General features: G+C 62.2%; 1 protein-coding gene across 1 annotated transcript in view; it reads left to right on the plus strand.

Moving 5' to 3' along the window:
* LOC134341238 (von Willebrand factor A domain-containing protein 5A-like) overlaps positions 1 to 16,929 on the plus strand; it is a gene marked incomplete at its 3' end in the record, with an annotated part of 69,042 nt that overhangs the window by 47,358 nt on the left and 4,755 nt on the right. Inside the window, exons 18-20 of the mRNA XM_063039086.1 lie at positions 5,523 to 5,582; positions 13,277 to 13,336; positions 16,185 to 16,244. Coding sequence (XP_062895156.1) covers positions 5,523 to 5,582; positions 13,277 to 13,336; positions 16,185 to 16,244 — 180 coding nt within the window. The remainder of the gene's footprint in view (positions 1 to 5,522; positions 5,583 to 13,276; positions 13,337 to 16,184; positions 16,245 to 16,929) is intronic.

The raw sequence follows: 16,929 nt of genomic DNA on the forward strand, positions 1-16,929 counted from the left end.
TCGTTGGGGGGTGGAGGAGACTCGTTGGGGAGGGAGTGGAGGAGATTCGTTGGGGGGTGGAGGAGACTCGTTGGGGAGGGAGTGGAGGAGAGTCGTTGGGGGGTGGAGGAGACCCATTCGGGAGGGAGTGGAGGAGACTCGTTGGGGGGTGGAAGTGACTCGTTGAGGGGTGGAGGAGACTCGGGAGTGGAGGAAACTGGTTGGGGGGGTGGAGGAAACTCGTTGGAGTGGGGTGGAGGAGACTCATTGGGAGGGTGGTGGAGACTCGTTGGAGGGGTGGATGAGACTCGTTGGGGGGTGGAGGTGCCGTTGGGGGGTCGAGGAGACTCGTTGGGGGGTGGAGGGGACTCGTTGGGGGGTGGAGGAGACTCGGGAGTGGAGGAGACTCGTTGGGGAGGGAGTGGAGGAGACTCGTTGGGGGGTGGAGGTCACTCGTTGGGAGGGTGGAGGAGACTCGGGGGGTGGAGGAAACTGGTTGGGGGGGTGGAAGAGACTCGTTGGAGGGGGCTGGAGGAGACTCATTGGGAGGGTGGTGGATACTCGTTGGAGGGGTGGAGGAGACTCGTTGGGAGGTGGAGGAGACTCGTTGGGGAGGGAGTGGAGGAGACTCGTTGGGGGGTGGAGGTGACTCGTTGAGGGGTGGAGGAGACACGTTGGGAGGGTGGAGGAGACTCGGGGGGGAGGAAACTGGTTGGGGGGTGGAGGAGACTCGTTGGAGGGGGGTGGAGGAGACTCGTTGGGGGGTGGAGGAGACTCGTTGGAGGGGGTGGAGGAGACTCGTTGGAGGGGGGTGGAGGAGACTCGTTGTGGGGTGGAGGAGACTCGTTGGGGGGTGGAGGAGACTCAGGGGGGTGGAGGAGACTTGATGGGGGAGTGGAGGAGACTCTGGGGAGGGGGTGGAGGAGACTCATTGGGGGAGTGGAGGAGACTCGTTGGGGGGTGGAGGAGACACGTTGGGAGGGTGGAGGAGACTCGGGGGGTGGAGGAAACTGGTTGGGGGTGTGGAGGAGACTCGTTGGGGGGTGGAGGAGACTCAGGGGGGTGGAGGAGACTTGATGGGGGAGTGGAGGAGACTCTGGGGAGGGGGTGGAGGAGACTCGTTGGGGGGGTGGAGGAGACTCGTTGGAGGGGTGGAGGAGACTCGTTGGGAGGGTGGAGGAGACACATTGGAGGGGTTGAGGAGACTCATTGGGTAGGTGGAGGAGACTTGTTGGAGGGTGGAGGAGACTCGTTGGGGAAGGGGTGGAGGAGACTCGTTGGGGGGTGGAGGAGACTCATTGAGGGGGTGGAGGGGACTCATTGGATGGGGGTGGAGGAGACTCACGGTTGGGTGGAGGAGACTCGATGGTGGGGTGGAGGAGACTCGCTGGGGGGCGGAGGAGACTCGTTGGGGAGGGGGTGAAGGGAACTCGTTGGGGGGTGGAGGAGACTCATTGGGGTGATGGAGGAGACGCGGGGGGGTGGAGGAGACTCGCTGGGGGGGCGGAGGAGACTCGTTGGGGCGGTGGATGTGACGCGGGGAGGGGGAGGAGGAGACTCGTTGGGGGAGTGGAGGAGACTCGTTGGGGGGTGGAGGAGACACGTTGGGAGGGTGGTGGAGACTCGTTGGAGGGGTGGAGGAGACTCGTTGTGTGGTGGAGGTGACTAGTTGGGGGGTCGAGGAGACTCGTTGGGGGAGTGGAGGAGACTCGTTGGGGAGTGGAGGAGACTCGGGGGGGTGGAGGAGACTCGTTGGGGAGGCGGCGGAGGAGACTCGTTGGGGAGGGAGTGGAGGAGACTCGTTGGGGGGTGGAGGTGACTCGTTGAGGGGTGGAGGAGACACGTTGGGAGGGTGGAGAAGACTCGGGGGTGGAGGAAACTGGTTAGGGGTGGAGGAGACTCGTTGGAGGGGTTGGAGACTCGTTGGGGAGGGAGTGGAGGAGACTCGTTGGGGGTGGAGGTGACTCGTTGGGGGGTGGAGGTGACTCGTTGGGAGGGTGGAGGAGACTCGGGGGTTGGAGGAAACTGGTTGGTGGGGGTGGAAGAGACTCGTTGGAGGGGGCTCGAGGAGACTCATTGGGAGGGTGGTGGATACTCGTTGGAGGGGTGGAGGAGACTCGTTGGGAGGTGGAGGAGACTCGTTGGGGAGGGAGTGGAGGAGACTCGTTGGGGGGTGGAGGTGACTCGTTGAGGGGTGGAGGAGACACGTTGGGGGGTGGAGGAGACTCGGGGGGTGGAGGAAACTGGTTGGGGGGTGGAGGAGACTCGTTGGAAGGGGTGGAGACTCGTTGGAGGGGTGGAGGAGACTCGTTGGGGGGTGGAGGTGACTCGTTGGGGGGTCGAGGAGACTCGTTGGGGGAGTGGAGGAGACTCATTGAGGAGGGGGTGGAAGAGACTCGTTGGGGAGGGAGTGGAGGAGTCTCGGGGGTGGAGGTGAATCGTTGAGGGGTGGAGTAGACACGTTGGGAGGGTGGAGGAAACTGGTTGGGGGGGTGGAGGAGACTCGTTGGAGGGGGCTGGAGGAGACTCATTGGGAGGGTGGTGGAGACTCGTTGGGAGGGCGGAGGAGACTCGGGGGGTGGAGGAAACTGGTTGGGGGGGTGGAGGAGACTCGGGGGGGTGGAGGAGACTCGTTGGGGAGGCGGCGGAGGAGACTCGTTGGGGAGGGAGTGGAGGAGACTCATTGGGGGTTGGAGGTGACTCGTTGAGGGGTGGAGGAGACACGTTGGGAGGGTGGAGAAGACTCGGGGGTGGAGGAAACTGGTTAGGTGTGGAGGAGACTCGTTGGGGGTTGGAGGTGACTCGTTGTGGGGTCGAGGAGACTCGTTGGGGGGTCGAGGAGACTCGGGGGGCAGAGGAGACTCGTTGGGGGACTGGAGGAGACTCGTTGGGGAGGGGGTGGAGGAGACTCGTTGGGGAGGGAGTGGAGGAGACTCGTTGGGGGTGGAGGTGACTCGTTGAGGGGTGGAGGAGACACATTGGGAGGGTGGAGGAGACTCGGGGGTTGGAGGAAACTGGTTGGTGGGGGTGGAAGAGACTCATTGGAGGGGGCTCGAGGAGACTCATTGGGAGGGTGGTGGATACTCGTTGGGAGGTAGAGGAGACTCGTTGGGGAGGGAGTGGAGGAGACTCGTTGGGGGGTGGAGGTGACTCGTTGAGGGGATGGAGGAGACTCGTTGGGGGGGTGGAGGAGACTCGTCGGGGGGTGGAGGAGACTCTTTGGGGGGTGGATGCGGGGTGGCTGTTAACAGAAGTGGGTCGGGGTCCAGTTGTGGACAGTAGGTGGATTGAAGGATTAATCAAGTCAATATAACTCAATGTCTCGTGTCCCGAAAACATCCTCGTAAATCACTTCTGCACCCTCTCCAGCCACTCGGATTCTTGCCTCTCGGCAGGGTGACCAAAACTGAACGAATGAGCACACACACACACACACACACACACACACACACACACACTCACACTCCCTCTCACACACTCACTCACTCAGACACACACACACACACACACACACACACACACTCACACTCACACTCACACACAGACACACATACACACACACACACTCACTCTCTCACACACACACACACACTCACTCTGTCACACACACACTCACACACACACACACACACACACACACTCACACTCACACACAGACACACATACACACACACACACTCACTCTCTCACACACACACACACTCACTCTGTCACACACACACTCACACATACACACACACACACTCACTCTCTCACACACACACACACTCACTCTGTCACACACACACTCACACATACACACACACACACTCACTCTCTCACACACACACACACACTCACTCTGTCACACACACACTCACACACACACACACTCACACACACACTCACACACACACACACACTCACACTCACACTCACACACAGACACACACATACACACACACTCACTCTCTCACACACACACACACTCACTCTCTCTCACACACACACACACTCACACACACACACTCACACTCACACACAGACACACATACACACACACACACTCACTCTCTCACACACACACACACACTCACTCTGTCACACACACACTCACACACACACACACACACACACACACACTCACACTCACACACAGACACACATACACACACACACACTCACTCTCTCACACACACACACACTCACTCTGTCACACACACACTCACACATACACACACACACACTCACTCTCTCACACACACACACACTCACTCTGTCACACACACACTCACACATACACACACACACACTCACTCTCTCTCACACACACACACACTCACTCTGTCACACACACACTCACACACACACACACTCACACACACACTCACACACACACACACACACTCACACTCACACTCACACACAGACACACACATACACACACACTCACTCTCTCACACACACACACACTCACTCTCTCTCACACACACACACACTCACACACACACACACAGTCACTCTCTCACACACACACACACTCACTCTCTCACACACACACACTCACACACTCACACACACACTCAGACTCACACTCACACACACTCACACACTCACACACTCACATTCACACACACACACACACACTCACACACTCACACACTCACACACACACACACTCTCACACACGCACACATTCGCACTCTTCACCCCTTCACCCTCTTAGCCCTCTTTGCCCTATTACACCTCTTACCTCCTCTTTCTCTTCTCCCATCAACCCTCACCCCCTCTCCTCCCTCTCCACATCACACCTCCCTCTCTGCCATCTCCCCTGCCTCCTTCCCCTCCCGCTCACCATCCCTCTGCCCCTGTCCATCCCTCCCCCTTCACCCCTCTCCACCCTCTCCCCCTTCCACCAGTCTCCTCTCTCCATCCTTCACCAGTCTCCCTCCCCCCGTCTCCCTCCCTCTCCGTTTTCCTCTCCCGTCTCTCTCCCCCCCAACCCCCCTCGCCCTCCCCCTCACCCTCTCCTCCATCGCACTCTCCCCCTCGCACTCTCCCCCTCGCCCTCTTAGCCCTCTTTGCCCTGTTACACCTCTTACAACCACTTACCTCCCCTCTCCCTTCTCCCATTAACCCTCACCCCTCCCCTCCAGTCTCCCCCAACTCCCCTCCCTTTCACCCATTTACCCTCTCTCTCTCCATCACACCTCCCTCCCCCTCTCCCCATCACACCTGTCTCTCCCCATCTCTCCTCCCTCTCCTCCCACCTCCCTTGCCTCCTTCTCCCAACCCTTCACCATCCCTCTGCCCCTGTCCATCCTTCACCCATCTCCTCCCCCCAGTCTCCCTTCCCCCCACCAGGCTCCCTCCCCCGTCTCCTCCCACCATCACCCTTTCCCTTCGTCCCCACTGTCCTCCCAACACCCTCCCCACCCACCCTCCCCCTGCTCTCCTCGCCCTCCCTGCCACTCTCTGCCCCTGCGCTCTCTTTCCCCCGACCCTCTGTCCGTACCATTAACCCTGTGACGATATATTCATTTTCCCCTCTCTCTCCCCCTCAGCGAGTTGCCCGCCTCCTGCGCCACCCCCTGGACGAATGGGAATAGTTGGCAGCAGTTACGGTGAGTGCTACCATTTCTCGTGCCTCCCTGTCACTCCCTCCTCCCTCCCTCCCTCCTTCTCCACCTCCTAGCCCCACTCCGCCTCCCAACTACCTCCCGCCCCCTTCTTGCCCCAAATTTCTCACCGCCTTCCCGCTCACCCCCCTCTTGACGCCCCTGTTGATGCCCCCTCTCATTCCCCCAAATCTTGCCCTCCTCTCAGCCCCCCTCTCGTCCCCACCTCTCATCCACCCCTCTCGTCCCCTCTCTCATCCCCCCTCTCGTCCCCACCTCTCTTCCACCCCTCTCGTCCACCCCTCTCGTCCCCTCTCTCATCCCCCCTCTCGTCCCCACCTCTCGTCCACCCCTCTCGACCCCTCTCTCATCCCCCCTCTCATCCCCCACCTTGTCACCTACCTCGTCCCCCCTCGCCCATCCCTCGTCCCCCCTCTCATCCCCCCACTCGTCCCCCCTCCTATCCCCCCTCCTCTCCCCTTCCCCTTCCCTCCTTTATGACCCCCAACTCACGCCCTCCTCTCATCCGCCACCTCTCGTCTCCCCCTCTCGTGCCCCCAATAGTCCCCCTCATATACCCCCTCCTCTCCCTCTCTTCCCCTTTCCCCCTTCTTGACCCCCCTAAATCACGCCCCCCATCTCACCCCCTCTAATTGCCCACCTTCTTGCTCTCCCCCACCCCATGAAAGCTTCGTGCGCTTTCAGTGGAGCAGGGTAATGGAGGGATCCCAGATGTTTGGTTTGGGAGGGGCTGGAGGAGACTCGTTGGGGGTGGAGGAGACTCGTTGAGGGGGTGGAGGAGACTCATTCGGGGGGTGGAGGAGACTCGTTGGGAGGGTGTGGAGGAAACTGGTTGGGCGGGTGGAGGAGACTCGTTGGAGGGGGCTGGAGGAGACTCATTGGGTGGGTGGTAGAGACTCGTTGGAGGGGTGGAGGAGACTCGTTGGGGGGTGGAGGAGACTCGTTGGGGAGGGAGTGGAGGAGATTCGTTGGGGGGTGGAGGAGACTCGTTGGGGAGGGAGTGGAGGAGACTCGTTGGGGGGTGGAGGTGACTCGTTGAGGGGTGGAGGAGACTCGGGGGGTGGAGGAAACTGGTTGGGGGGGTGGAGGAAACTCGTTGGAGGGGGGTGGAGGAGACTCATTGGGAGGGTGGTGGAGACTCGTTGGAGGGGTTGAGGAGACTCGTTCGGGGGTGGAGGTGACGTTGGGGGGTCGAGGAGACTCGTTGGGGGGTGGAGGAGACTCGGGAGTGGAGGAGACTCGTTGGGGGTGGAGGAGACTCGTTGGGGAGGGAGTGGAGGAGACTCGTTGGGGGGTGGAGGAGACTCGGGGAGGGAGTGGAGGAGACTCGTTGGGGGGTGGAGGTGACTCGTTGAGGGGTGGAGGAGACACGTTGGGAGGGTGGATGAGACTCGGGGGTGGAGGAAACTGGTTGGGGGGTGGAGGAGACTCGTTGGAGGGGGCTGGAGGAGACTCATTGGGAGGGTGGTGGAGACTCGTTGGAGGGGTGGAGGAGACTCGTTGGGAGGTGGAGGAGAATCGTTGGGGAGGGAGTGGAGGAGACTCGTTGGGGGGTGGAGGTGACTCGTTGGGGGGGCGGAAGAGACTCATTGGGAGGGTGGAGGAGACTCGCTGGTGGGGCGGAGGAGACTCGTTGGGGGTGGAGGAGACTCGTTGAGGGGGTGGAGGAGACTCATTCGGGGGGTGGAGGAGACTCGGGGGGGTGGAGGAGACTCATTGAGGGGGTGGAGGAGACTCATTCGGGGGTGGAGGAGACTCGTTGGGAGGGTGTGGAGGAGACTCGTTGGAGGGGTGGAGGAGACTCGTTGGGGAGGGGATGGAAGAGACTCGGGGGGTGGAGAAGAATCGTTGGGGGGTGGATGAGACTCGGGGGTGGAGGAGACTCGTTGGGGAGGGAGTGGAGGAGACTCGTTGGGGGGTGGAGGTGACTCGTTGAGGGGTGGAGGAGACACGTTGCGAGGGTGGAGGAGACTCGGGAGGTGGAGGAAACTGGTTGGGCGGGTGGAGGAGACTCGTTGGAGGGGGCTGGAAGAAACTCATTGGGAGGGTGGTAGAGACTCGTTGGAGGGGTGGAGGAGACTCGTTGGGGGGTGGAGGAGACTCGTTGGGGAGGGAGTGGAGGAGATTCGTTGGGGGGTGGAGGAGACTCGTTGGGGAGGGAGTGGAGGAGACTCGTTGGGGGGTGGAGGTGACTCGTTGAGGGGTGGAGGAGACTCGGGAGTGGAGGAAACTGGTTGGGGGGTGGAGGAAACTCATTGGGAGGGTGGTGGAGACTCGTTGGGGGGTGGAGGTGACGTTGGGGGGTAGAGGACACTCGTTGGGGGAGTGGAGGAGACTCGTTGGGGGGTGGAGGAGACTCGTTGGGGAGGGAGTGGAGGAGACTCGTTGAGGAGGGAGAGGAGGAGACTCGTTGGGGGGTGGAGGTTACTCGTTGAGGGGTGGAGGAGACACGTTGGGAGGGTGGAGGAGACTCGGGGGGTGGAGGAAGCTGGTTGGGCGGGTGGAGAAGACTCGTTGGAGGGGGCTGGAGGAGACTCATTGGGAGGGTGGTGGAGACTCGTTGGAGGGGTGGAGGAGACTCGTTGGGGGAGTGGAGGAGACTCGTTGGGGAGGGAGTGGAGGAGACTCGTTGGGGGTGGAGGTGACTCGTTGAGGGGTGGAGGAGACTCGTTGGGGGGTGGAGGTGACTAGTTGGGGGGTTGAGGAGACTCGTTGGGGGAGTGGAGGAGACTCGTTGGGAGGTGGAGGAGACTTGTTGGGGAGGGGGCGGAGGAGACTCGTTGGAGGGGTGGAGGAGACTTGTTCGGGGGTGGAGGTGACTCGTTGGGGGGTCGAGGAGACTCGGGGGGCGGAGGAGACTCGTTGGGGGAGTGGAGGAGACTCATTGGGGAGTGGGTGGAGGAGACTCGTTGGGGAGGTAGTGGAGGAGACTCGTTGGGAGGTGGAGGTGACTCGTTGGGAGGGTGGAGGAGACTCGGGGGTGGAGGAAACTGGTTGGGGGGGTGGAGGAGACTCGTTGGAGGGGGCTGGAGGAGACTCGTTGGGAGGGTGGTGGAGACTCGTTGGAGGGGTGGAGGAGACTCATTGGGAGGGTGGAGGAGACTCGCTGGTGGGGCGGAGGAGACTCGTTGGGGGTGGAGGAGACTCGTTGAGGGGGTGGAGGAGTCTCATTCGGGGGGTGGAGGAGACTCGGGGGGGTGGAGGAGACTCATTGAGGGGGTGGAGGAGACTCATTCGGGGGGTGGAGGAGACTCATTGGGAGGGTGTGGAGGAGACTCGTTGGAGGGATGGAGGAGACTCGTTGGGGAGGGGGTGGAAGAGACTCGGGGGGTGGAGAAGAATCGTTGGGGGGTGGATGAGACTCAGGGGTGGAGGAGACTCGCTGGTGGGGCGGAGGGGACTCGTTGGGGGTGGAGGAGACTCGTTGAGGGGGTGGAGGAGTCTCATTCGGGGGGTGGAGGAGACTCGGGGGGGGTGGAGGAGACTCATTGAGGGGGTGGAGGAGACTCATTCGGGGGGTGGAGGAGACTCATTGGGAGGGTGTGGAGGAGACTCGTTGGAGAGATGGAGGAGACTCGTTGGGGAGGGGGTGGAAGAGACTCGGGGGGTGGAGAAGAATCGTTGGGGGGTGGATGAGACTCAGGGGTGGAGGAGACTCGCTGGTGGGGCGGAGGAGACTCGTTGGGGGTGGAGGAGACTCGTTGAGGGGGTGGAGGAGTCTCATTCGGGGGGTGGAGGAGACTCGGGGGGGGTGGGGGAGACTCATTGAGGGGGTGGAGGAGACTCATTCGGGGGGTGGAGGAGACTCATTGGGAGGGTGTGGAGGAGACTCGTTGGAGGGATGGAGGAGACTCGTTGGGGAGGGGGTGGAAGAGACTCGGGGGGTGGAGAAGAATCGTTGGGGGGTGGATGAGACTCAGGGGTGGAGGAGACTCGTTGGGGAGGGAGTGGAGGAGACTCGTTGTGGGGGTGGAGGGGACTCATTGGATGGGGGTGGAGGAGACTCACTGGGGGGTGGAGGAGACTCGATGGGAGGGTGGAGGAGACTCGTTGGAGGGGTGGAGAAGACTCGTTGGGGAGTGGCGGAGACTCATTGGGTAGTTGGAGGAGACTTGTTGGAGGGTGGAGGAGACTCGTTGGGGAAGGGGTGGAGGAGACTCGTTGGGGGTGGAGGAGACTCGTTGAGGGGGTGGAGGGGACTCATTGGATGGGGGTGGAGGAGACTCACGGTGGGGTGGAGGAGATTCGATGGTGGGGTGGAGGGGACTCGTTGGGAGGGCGGAGGAGACTCATGGGGGAGGGGGTGAAGGGAACTCGTTGGGGGGTGGAGGAGACTCGTTGGGGTGATGGAGGAGACGCGGGGGAGTGGAGGAGACTCGTTGGGGCGGTGGATGTGACTCGGGGAGGGGGAGGCGGAGACTCGTTGCGGGGGGGTGGAGGAGACTCATTGCGGGAGTGGAGGAGACTCGTTGCGGGGGCGGAGGAGACTCGGGGGATGGAGGAGACTCGATGGGAGGGTGGAGGAGACTCGTTGGAGGGGTGGAGAAGACTCGTTGGGGAGTGGAGGAGACTCATTGGGTAGTTGGAGGAGACTTGTTGGAGGGTGGAGGAGACTCGTTGGGGAAGGGGTGGAGGAGACTCGTTGGGGGTGGAGGAGACTCGTTGAGGGGGTGGAGGGGACTCATTGGATGGGGGTGGAGGAGACTCACGGTGGGGTGGAGGAGATTCGATGGTGGGGTGGAGGGGACTCGTTGGGGGGGCGGAGGAGACTCATGGGGGAGGGGGTGAAGGGAACTCGTTGGGGGGTGGAGGAGACTCGTTGGGGTGATGGAGGAGACGCGGGGGAGTGGAGGAGACTCGTTGGGGCGGTGGATGTGACTCGGGGAGGGGGAGGCGGAGACTCGTTGCAGGGGGGTGGAGGAGACTCATTGCAGGAGTGGAGGAGACTCGTTGCGGGGGCGGAGGAGACTCGGGGGATGGAGGGGACTCGTTGGGAGGGTGGAGGAGACTCGTTGGGGGAGGAGACTCGTTGGGAGGGTGGAGGAGACTCGTTGGAGGGGTGGAGGAGACTCATTGGGGAGAGGAGGAGACTCATTGGGTAGGTGGAGGAGACTTGTTGGAGGGTGGAGGAGACTCGTTGGGGAAGTGGTGGAGGAGACTCGTTGGGGGGTGGAGGAGACTCGTTGGGGGAGGAGACTCGTTGGGGGGTGGAGGAGACTCGTTGTGGGGGTGGAGGGGACTCATTGGATGGGGGTGGAGGAGACTCACTGGGGGGTGGAGGAGACTCGATGGGGGGGTGGAGGAGACTCGTTGGAGGGGTGGAGGAGACTCGTTGGGGAGTGGAGGAGACATTGGGTAGTTGGAGGAGACTTGTTGGAGGGTGGAGGAGACTCGTTGGGGAAGGGGTGGAGGAGACTTGTTGGGGGGTCGAGGAGACTCGTTCAGGGGGTGGAGGGGGCTCATTGGATGGGGGTGGAGGAGACTCACGGTGGGGTGGAGGAGACTCGATGGTGGGGTGGAGGAGACTCGTTGGGGGGGCGTAGGAGACTCGTGGGGGAGGGGGTGAAGGGAACTCGTTGGGGGCTGGAGGAGACTCGTTGGAGTGATGGAGGAGACGCGCGGGGGTGGAGGAGACTTATTGGGGGGGTGGAGGACACTCGTTGGGGCGGTGGATGTGACTCGGGGAGGGGGAGGCGGAGACTCGTTGCGGGGGGTGGAGGAGACTCATTGCGGGAGTGGAGAAGACTCGTTGCGGGGGCGGAGGAGACTCGGGGGATGGAGGAGACTCATTGGGGGAGTGGAGGAGACTCACTGGGGGCGGAGGAGACTCGGGGGATGGAGGAGACTCGTTGGGAGGGTGGAGGACACTCGTTGGGGGAGGGGACTCGTTTGTGGATGGAGGAGACTCGGGGGGTGGAGAAGAATTGTTGGGGGGGTGGAGGAGACTCGTTCAGGGGGTGGGGAAGACTCGGGGGGTGGAGGAGTCTCGGGGGTGGAGGAGACTCGTTGGGGGGTGGAGGAGACTCGGGGGTGGAGGAGACTCGTTGGGGAGGGAGTGGAGGAGACTCGGGGGGTGGAGATGACTTGTTGAGGGGTGGAGGAGACACGTTGGGAGGGTGGAGGAGACTCGGGGGGTGGAGGAAACTGGTTGGGGGGGTGGAGGAGACTCGTTGGAGGGGGCTGGAGGAGACTCATTGGGAGGGTGGTGGAGACTCGTTGGAGGGGTGGAGGAGACTCGTTGGGGAGGGAGTGGAGGAGACTCGTTGGAGGGGGTGGAGGAGACTCATTGGGAGGGTGGTGGAGATTCGTTGGAGGGGTGGAGAAGACTCGTTGGGGGGTGGAGGTGACTCATTGGGGGAGTGGAGGAGACTCGTTGGGGGGTGGAGGTGACTCATTGGGGGGTGGAGGAGACACGTTGGGAGGGTGGAGGAGACTCGGGGGGTGGAGGAAACTGGTTGGGGGGGTGGAAGAGACTCGTTGGAGGGGTTGGAGGAAACTCATTGGGAGGGTGGAGGAGACTCGTTGGGGGGTGGAGGTGACTCGATGGGGGGTCGAGGAGACTCGTTGGGGGGTGGAGGTGACTCGATGGGGGGTCGAGGAGACTCGTTGGGGGAGTGGAGGAGACTCATTGGGGAGGGGGTGGAAGAGACTCGTTGGGGAGGGAGTGGAGGAGACTCGTTGGGGTGTGGAGGTGACTCGTTGAGGGGTGGAGGAGACACGTTGGGAGGGCGGAGGAGACTCGGGGGGGTGGAGGAAACTGGTTGGGGGGGTGGAGGAGACTCGGAGGGGGGTGGAGGAGACTCGGGGTGTGGAGGGGACTCGTTGGGAGGGTGGAGGAGAGTCGTTGGGGGAGGAGACTCGTTGAGGGGATGGAGGAGACTCGTTGGGGGGGTGGAGGAGACTCGTCGGGGGGTGGAGGAGATTCTTTGGGGGGTGGATGCGGGGTGGCTGTTAACAGAAGTGGGTCGGGGTCCAGTTGTGGACAGTAGGTGGGTTGAAGGATTAATCAAGTCAATATAACTCAATCCCACGTGTCCCGAAAACATCCTCGTAAATCACTTCTGCACCCTCTCCAGCCACTCGGATTCTTGCCTCTCGGCAGGTGGGATACACACACACGCACACACACACATACACACACACACACACACTCACACACTCACACAAACACACTCACACAAACACACACACACAAACACACCCCCGCCCTCTCCCCCTTGAACTCTTAGCCCTCTTTGCCCTATTACACCTCTTACCCCCACCTACCTCTCCTCTCCCTTCTCCCATCAACCCTCGCACCAACTCCCCTGCTTCTCCCCATCTCCCCTGCCTCCTTCCTCTCCCCCTCACCATCCCTCTGCCCCTGTCCATCCCTCCCCCTTCACCCCTCTCCACCCTCTCCCCTTCCATCAGTCTCCCCTCTCCATCCTTCACCAGTCTCCCTCCCCCCATCTCCCTCCCTCTCCGTTTTCCTCCCCGTCTTTCATCCCCGTCTCCCCCCACTATCACCCCTTCCCTTCATCCCCACTGTCTTCCGAACACCCTCCCCACCCCCTCTCCCCCTGCTCTCCTCACCCTCCCTGCCACTCTCTGCCCCTGCGCTCTCTTTCCCCCGACCCTCTGTCCGCATCATTAACCCTGTGACGATGTATTCATTTTCCCCTCTCTCTCCCCCTCAGCGAGCTGCCCGCCTCCTCCACCACCCGCTGGACAAATGGGAATACCTGGCAGCAGTTACGGTGAGTGCTACCATTTCTCGTGCCTCCCTGTCACTCCCTCCTCCCTCCCTCCCTCCTTCTCCACCTCCGAGCCCCACTCCGCCTCCCAACTACCTCCTGCCCCCATCTTGTGCCCCCTTCTCGCCCTGCATTTCTCACCGCTTTCCCGCTCACCCCATTCTCGCCTTCCCCTTCTCGTCACCCCACTTCACGGAACCCGCCTTCTTTGACCACCACCTTGAACCCCCCCTCAAACCCTCCCTTTCGAAACCCTATCCTCTCCACCACTTCCCCTTTCCCCCTTCTTGACCACTCCCTCAACCCCCCCTCGAACCCCCTCCTCTCCCCCTTCCCCTCCCCCCACTTCTTGACCTCCCTACTCGCCTCCTAACTCGCCCCCTCTAATCGCCCCCCCTTCTCACTCCCCCCCCACCCGTGAAAGCTCCGTGTGCTTTCAGTGGATCAGGGTAACGGAGGGATCCCAGTTGATTGGTTTGGGGAGGGGTTGGAGGAGACTCGTTGTGCGGGGTGGAGGAGACACGTTGTGGGGGTGGAGGAGACTCGTTGTGCGGGGTGGAGGAGACACGTTGGCGGGGTGGAGGAGACTCGTTGGGGGGTGGAGGAGCCTCGTGGGGGGTGGAGGAGACTCGGGGGGTGGAGGAGACTCGGGGGGTTAGAGGAGACTCGTTGGCGGGATGGAGGAGACTCGTTAGGGGGGTGGAGGAGACTCGTTGGGGGGATGAAGAAGACGCGGGGGGTGGAGGAGACTCATTGGGAGGGGCGGAGGAGTCTCGTTGGGGGGTGGAGGAGTCTCGTTGGGGGGGAGGAGACTTGTTGGGGGGGCAGAGGAGACTAGTAGTGGGGGTGGAAGAGACTCGTTGGAGGGGGTGGAGGAGACTCGTTGGAGGGGTGGAGGATACTCGTTAGGAGGGGGTGGAGGAGACTCTTCGGGGAAGGGGTGAAGGAGACTCGTTGGGGGGGGGTGGAGGAGACTCGTTGGGGGGATGTAGAAGACGCGGGGGGTGGAGGAACTCATTGGGAGGGGGCGGAGGAGTCTCGTTGGGGGGTGGAGGAGTCTCGTTGGGGGGGAGGAGACTCGTTGGGGGGTGGAGGAGTCTCGTTGGGGGGGAGGAGACTCGTTGGGGGGTGGAGGAGACTCGTTGGGGGAGTGGAGGAGACTCTTTGGCAGGGGGTGTAGGAGACTCGGGGGTGGAGGAGACTCATTGGGGAGGGTGTGGAGGAGACTCATTGGGGGGCGGAGGAGACTCGGGGGTGGAGGAGACTCGTTGAGGGGGTGGAGGACACGGGGGTGGAGGAGACTCATTGAGGGGGTGGAGGAGACTCGGCGGGTGGAGGAGACTCGTTGGGGAGGGTGTGGAGGAGACCCGTTGGGGGTGCGGAGGAGACTCGTTAGGGAGGGGTTGAAGGGGACTCGTTGCGGGGTGGAGGAGACTCGTTGTGGGGGTGGAAGAGACTCGTTGGGGGGGGTGCAGGAGACTCTTTGGGGGGAGGAGACTCGTTGGGCGAGTGCAGGAGACTCGTTGATGGGGTGGAGGAGACTCGTGGGATGGAGGAGACTGTTAGGGAGTGGAGGAGACTCGGGGGGTGGAAGAGACTCGTTGGCAGAGGGTGGAGGAGACTGGTTGGGGGGGTTGGAGGAGACCCGGGGGGGTGGAGGAAACTCGTTGGGGGAGTGGAGGAGACTCGTTGGGAGGGGGTGGAGGAGACTCGTTGGGGGTTGGAGGATACTCGTTGGGAGGGGGTGGAGGAGACTCGTTGAGGGGGTGGAGGGGACTCGTGGGGGAGGGGGTGGAAGAGACTCGGGGAGTGCAGAAGAATCGTTGGGGGGTGGAGGAGACTCGTTTGGGGGGGTGGGGCAGACTCGGGGGGTGGAGGAGTCTCGTTGGGGGTGTGCAGGAGACTCGTTGGGGGGGTGGAGAAGACTCGCTGGGGGGTGGAGGAGACTCGGGGGGTGGAGGAGACTCGTTGGGGGGTGGAGGAGACTCATTGGGAGGGTGGTGGAGACTCGTTGGAGGGGTGGAGGAGACTCGTTGGGGGGTGGAAGAGACTCGTTGGGGAGGGAGTGGAGGAGACTCGTTGGGGGGTGGAGGTGACTCGTTGAGGGGTGGAGGAGACACGTTGGGGAGGGAGTGGAGGAGACTCGTTGGAGGGTGGAGGTGACTCATTGAGGGGTGGAGGAGACACGTTGGGAGGGTGGAGGAGACTCGGGGGATGGAGGAAACTGGTTGGGGGGGTGGAGGAGACTCGTTGGAGGTGGGTGGAGGAGACTTGTTGGGGGGGTGGAGGAGACTCGTCGGGGGGTGGGACATACACACACACACATACACACACACACACACACACTCACACCAACACACACACACAAACACACCCCCGCCCTCTCCCCCTTGCACTCTTAGCCCTCTTTGCCCTATTACACCTCTTACCCCCACCTATCTCTCCTCTCCTTTCTCCCATTAACCCTCGCACCAACTCCCCTGCCTCTCCCCATCTCCCCTGCCTCCTTCCCCTCCCCCTCACCATCCCTCTGCCCCTGTCCATCCCTCCCCCTTCACCCCTCTCCACCCTCTCCCCTTCCATCAGTCTCCTCTGTCCATCCTTCACCAGTCTCCCTCCCCCCGTCTCCCTCCCTCTCTGTCTTCCTACCCCGTCTCTCTCCCCATCTCCCCCCACTATCACCCATTCCCTTCGTCCCCACTGTCCTCCCAACACCCTCCCCACCCACCCTCCCCCGCTCTCCTCGCCCTCCCTGCCACTCTCTGCCCCTGCGCTCTCTTTCCCCCGACCCTCTGTCCGTACCATTAACCCTGTGACGATGTATTCATTTTCCCCTCTCTCTCCCCGTCAGCGAGTTGCCCGCCTCCTCCGCCACTCCCTGGGCAAATGGGAATACCTGGCAGCAGTTACGGTGAGTGCTACCATTTCTCGTGCCTCCCTGTCACTCCCTCCTCCCTCCCTCCCTCCTTCTCCACCTCCTAGCCCCACTCCACCTCCCAACTACCTCCTGCCCCCTTCTCGCTCAGAATTTCTCAAAGCTTTCCCGCTCAGTCCCTTCCGTCCCCCCGTCTCAGAACCCCCCCCCCCCGCTCATCCCCTCCTCTCATCCCACCCCCTCTCGTCTCTTCCTTCTCGGAACCCCCCCCCCCTTCTCGGACCCGCCCCTTCTCAGAATCTCTCCTCTCCCCCTCTTCCCCTCCCCCCTTCTTGACCCCCCCGAACGCCCCTCCTCTCCCCCCTTACCCTTCACTCCTTCTTGACCTCACCCTCAAACCCCCCGTCAGACACCCCTTCCACTTCCCCACTACCCCTTCTGCCCCGTTTTGACCCCCCTACTCGCGTCCCCCACTCACCCCCATCTAATTACCCCCATTCTTGCTCTCCACCCCCCATGAAAGCTCCGTGTGCTTTCAGTACATCAGGGTAACGCAGGGATCCCAGTTCTTTGGTGTGGGTAGGGGGTGATGGAGACTAGTTGGGAGGTGATGGAGACTAGTTGGGGGGTGGAGGAGACTCATTCGGGGGGTGGAGGAGACTCGTTGGGGACGGGGTGCAGGAGACTCGTTCGGGGGTTGGAGGAGACTCGTTGGGGGGTG

Source organism: Mobula hypostoma, assembly GCF_963921235.1.
Source record: "Mobula hypostoma chromosome 10 unlocalized genomic scaffold, sMobHyp1.1 SUPER_10_unloc_1, whole genome shotgun sequence".
In the NCBI taxonomy this organism is placed as follows: Eukaryota; Metazoa; Chordata; class Chondrichthyes; order Myliobatiformes; family Myliobatidae; genus Mobula; species Mobula hypostoma.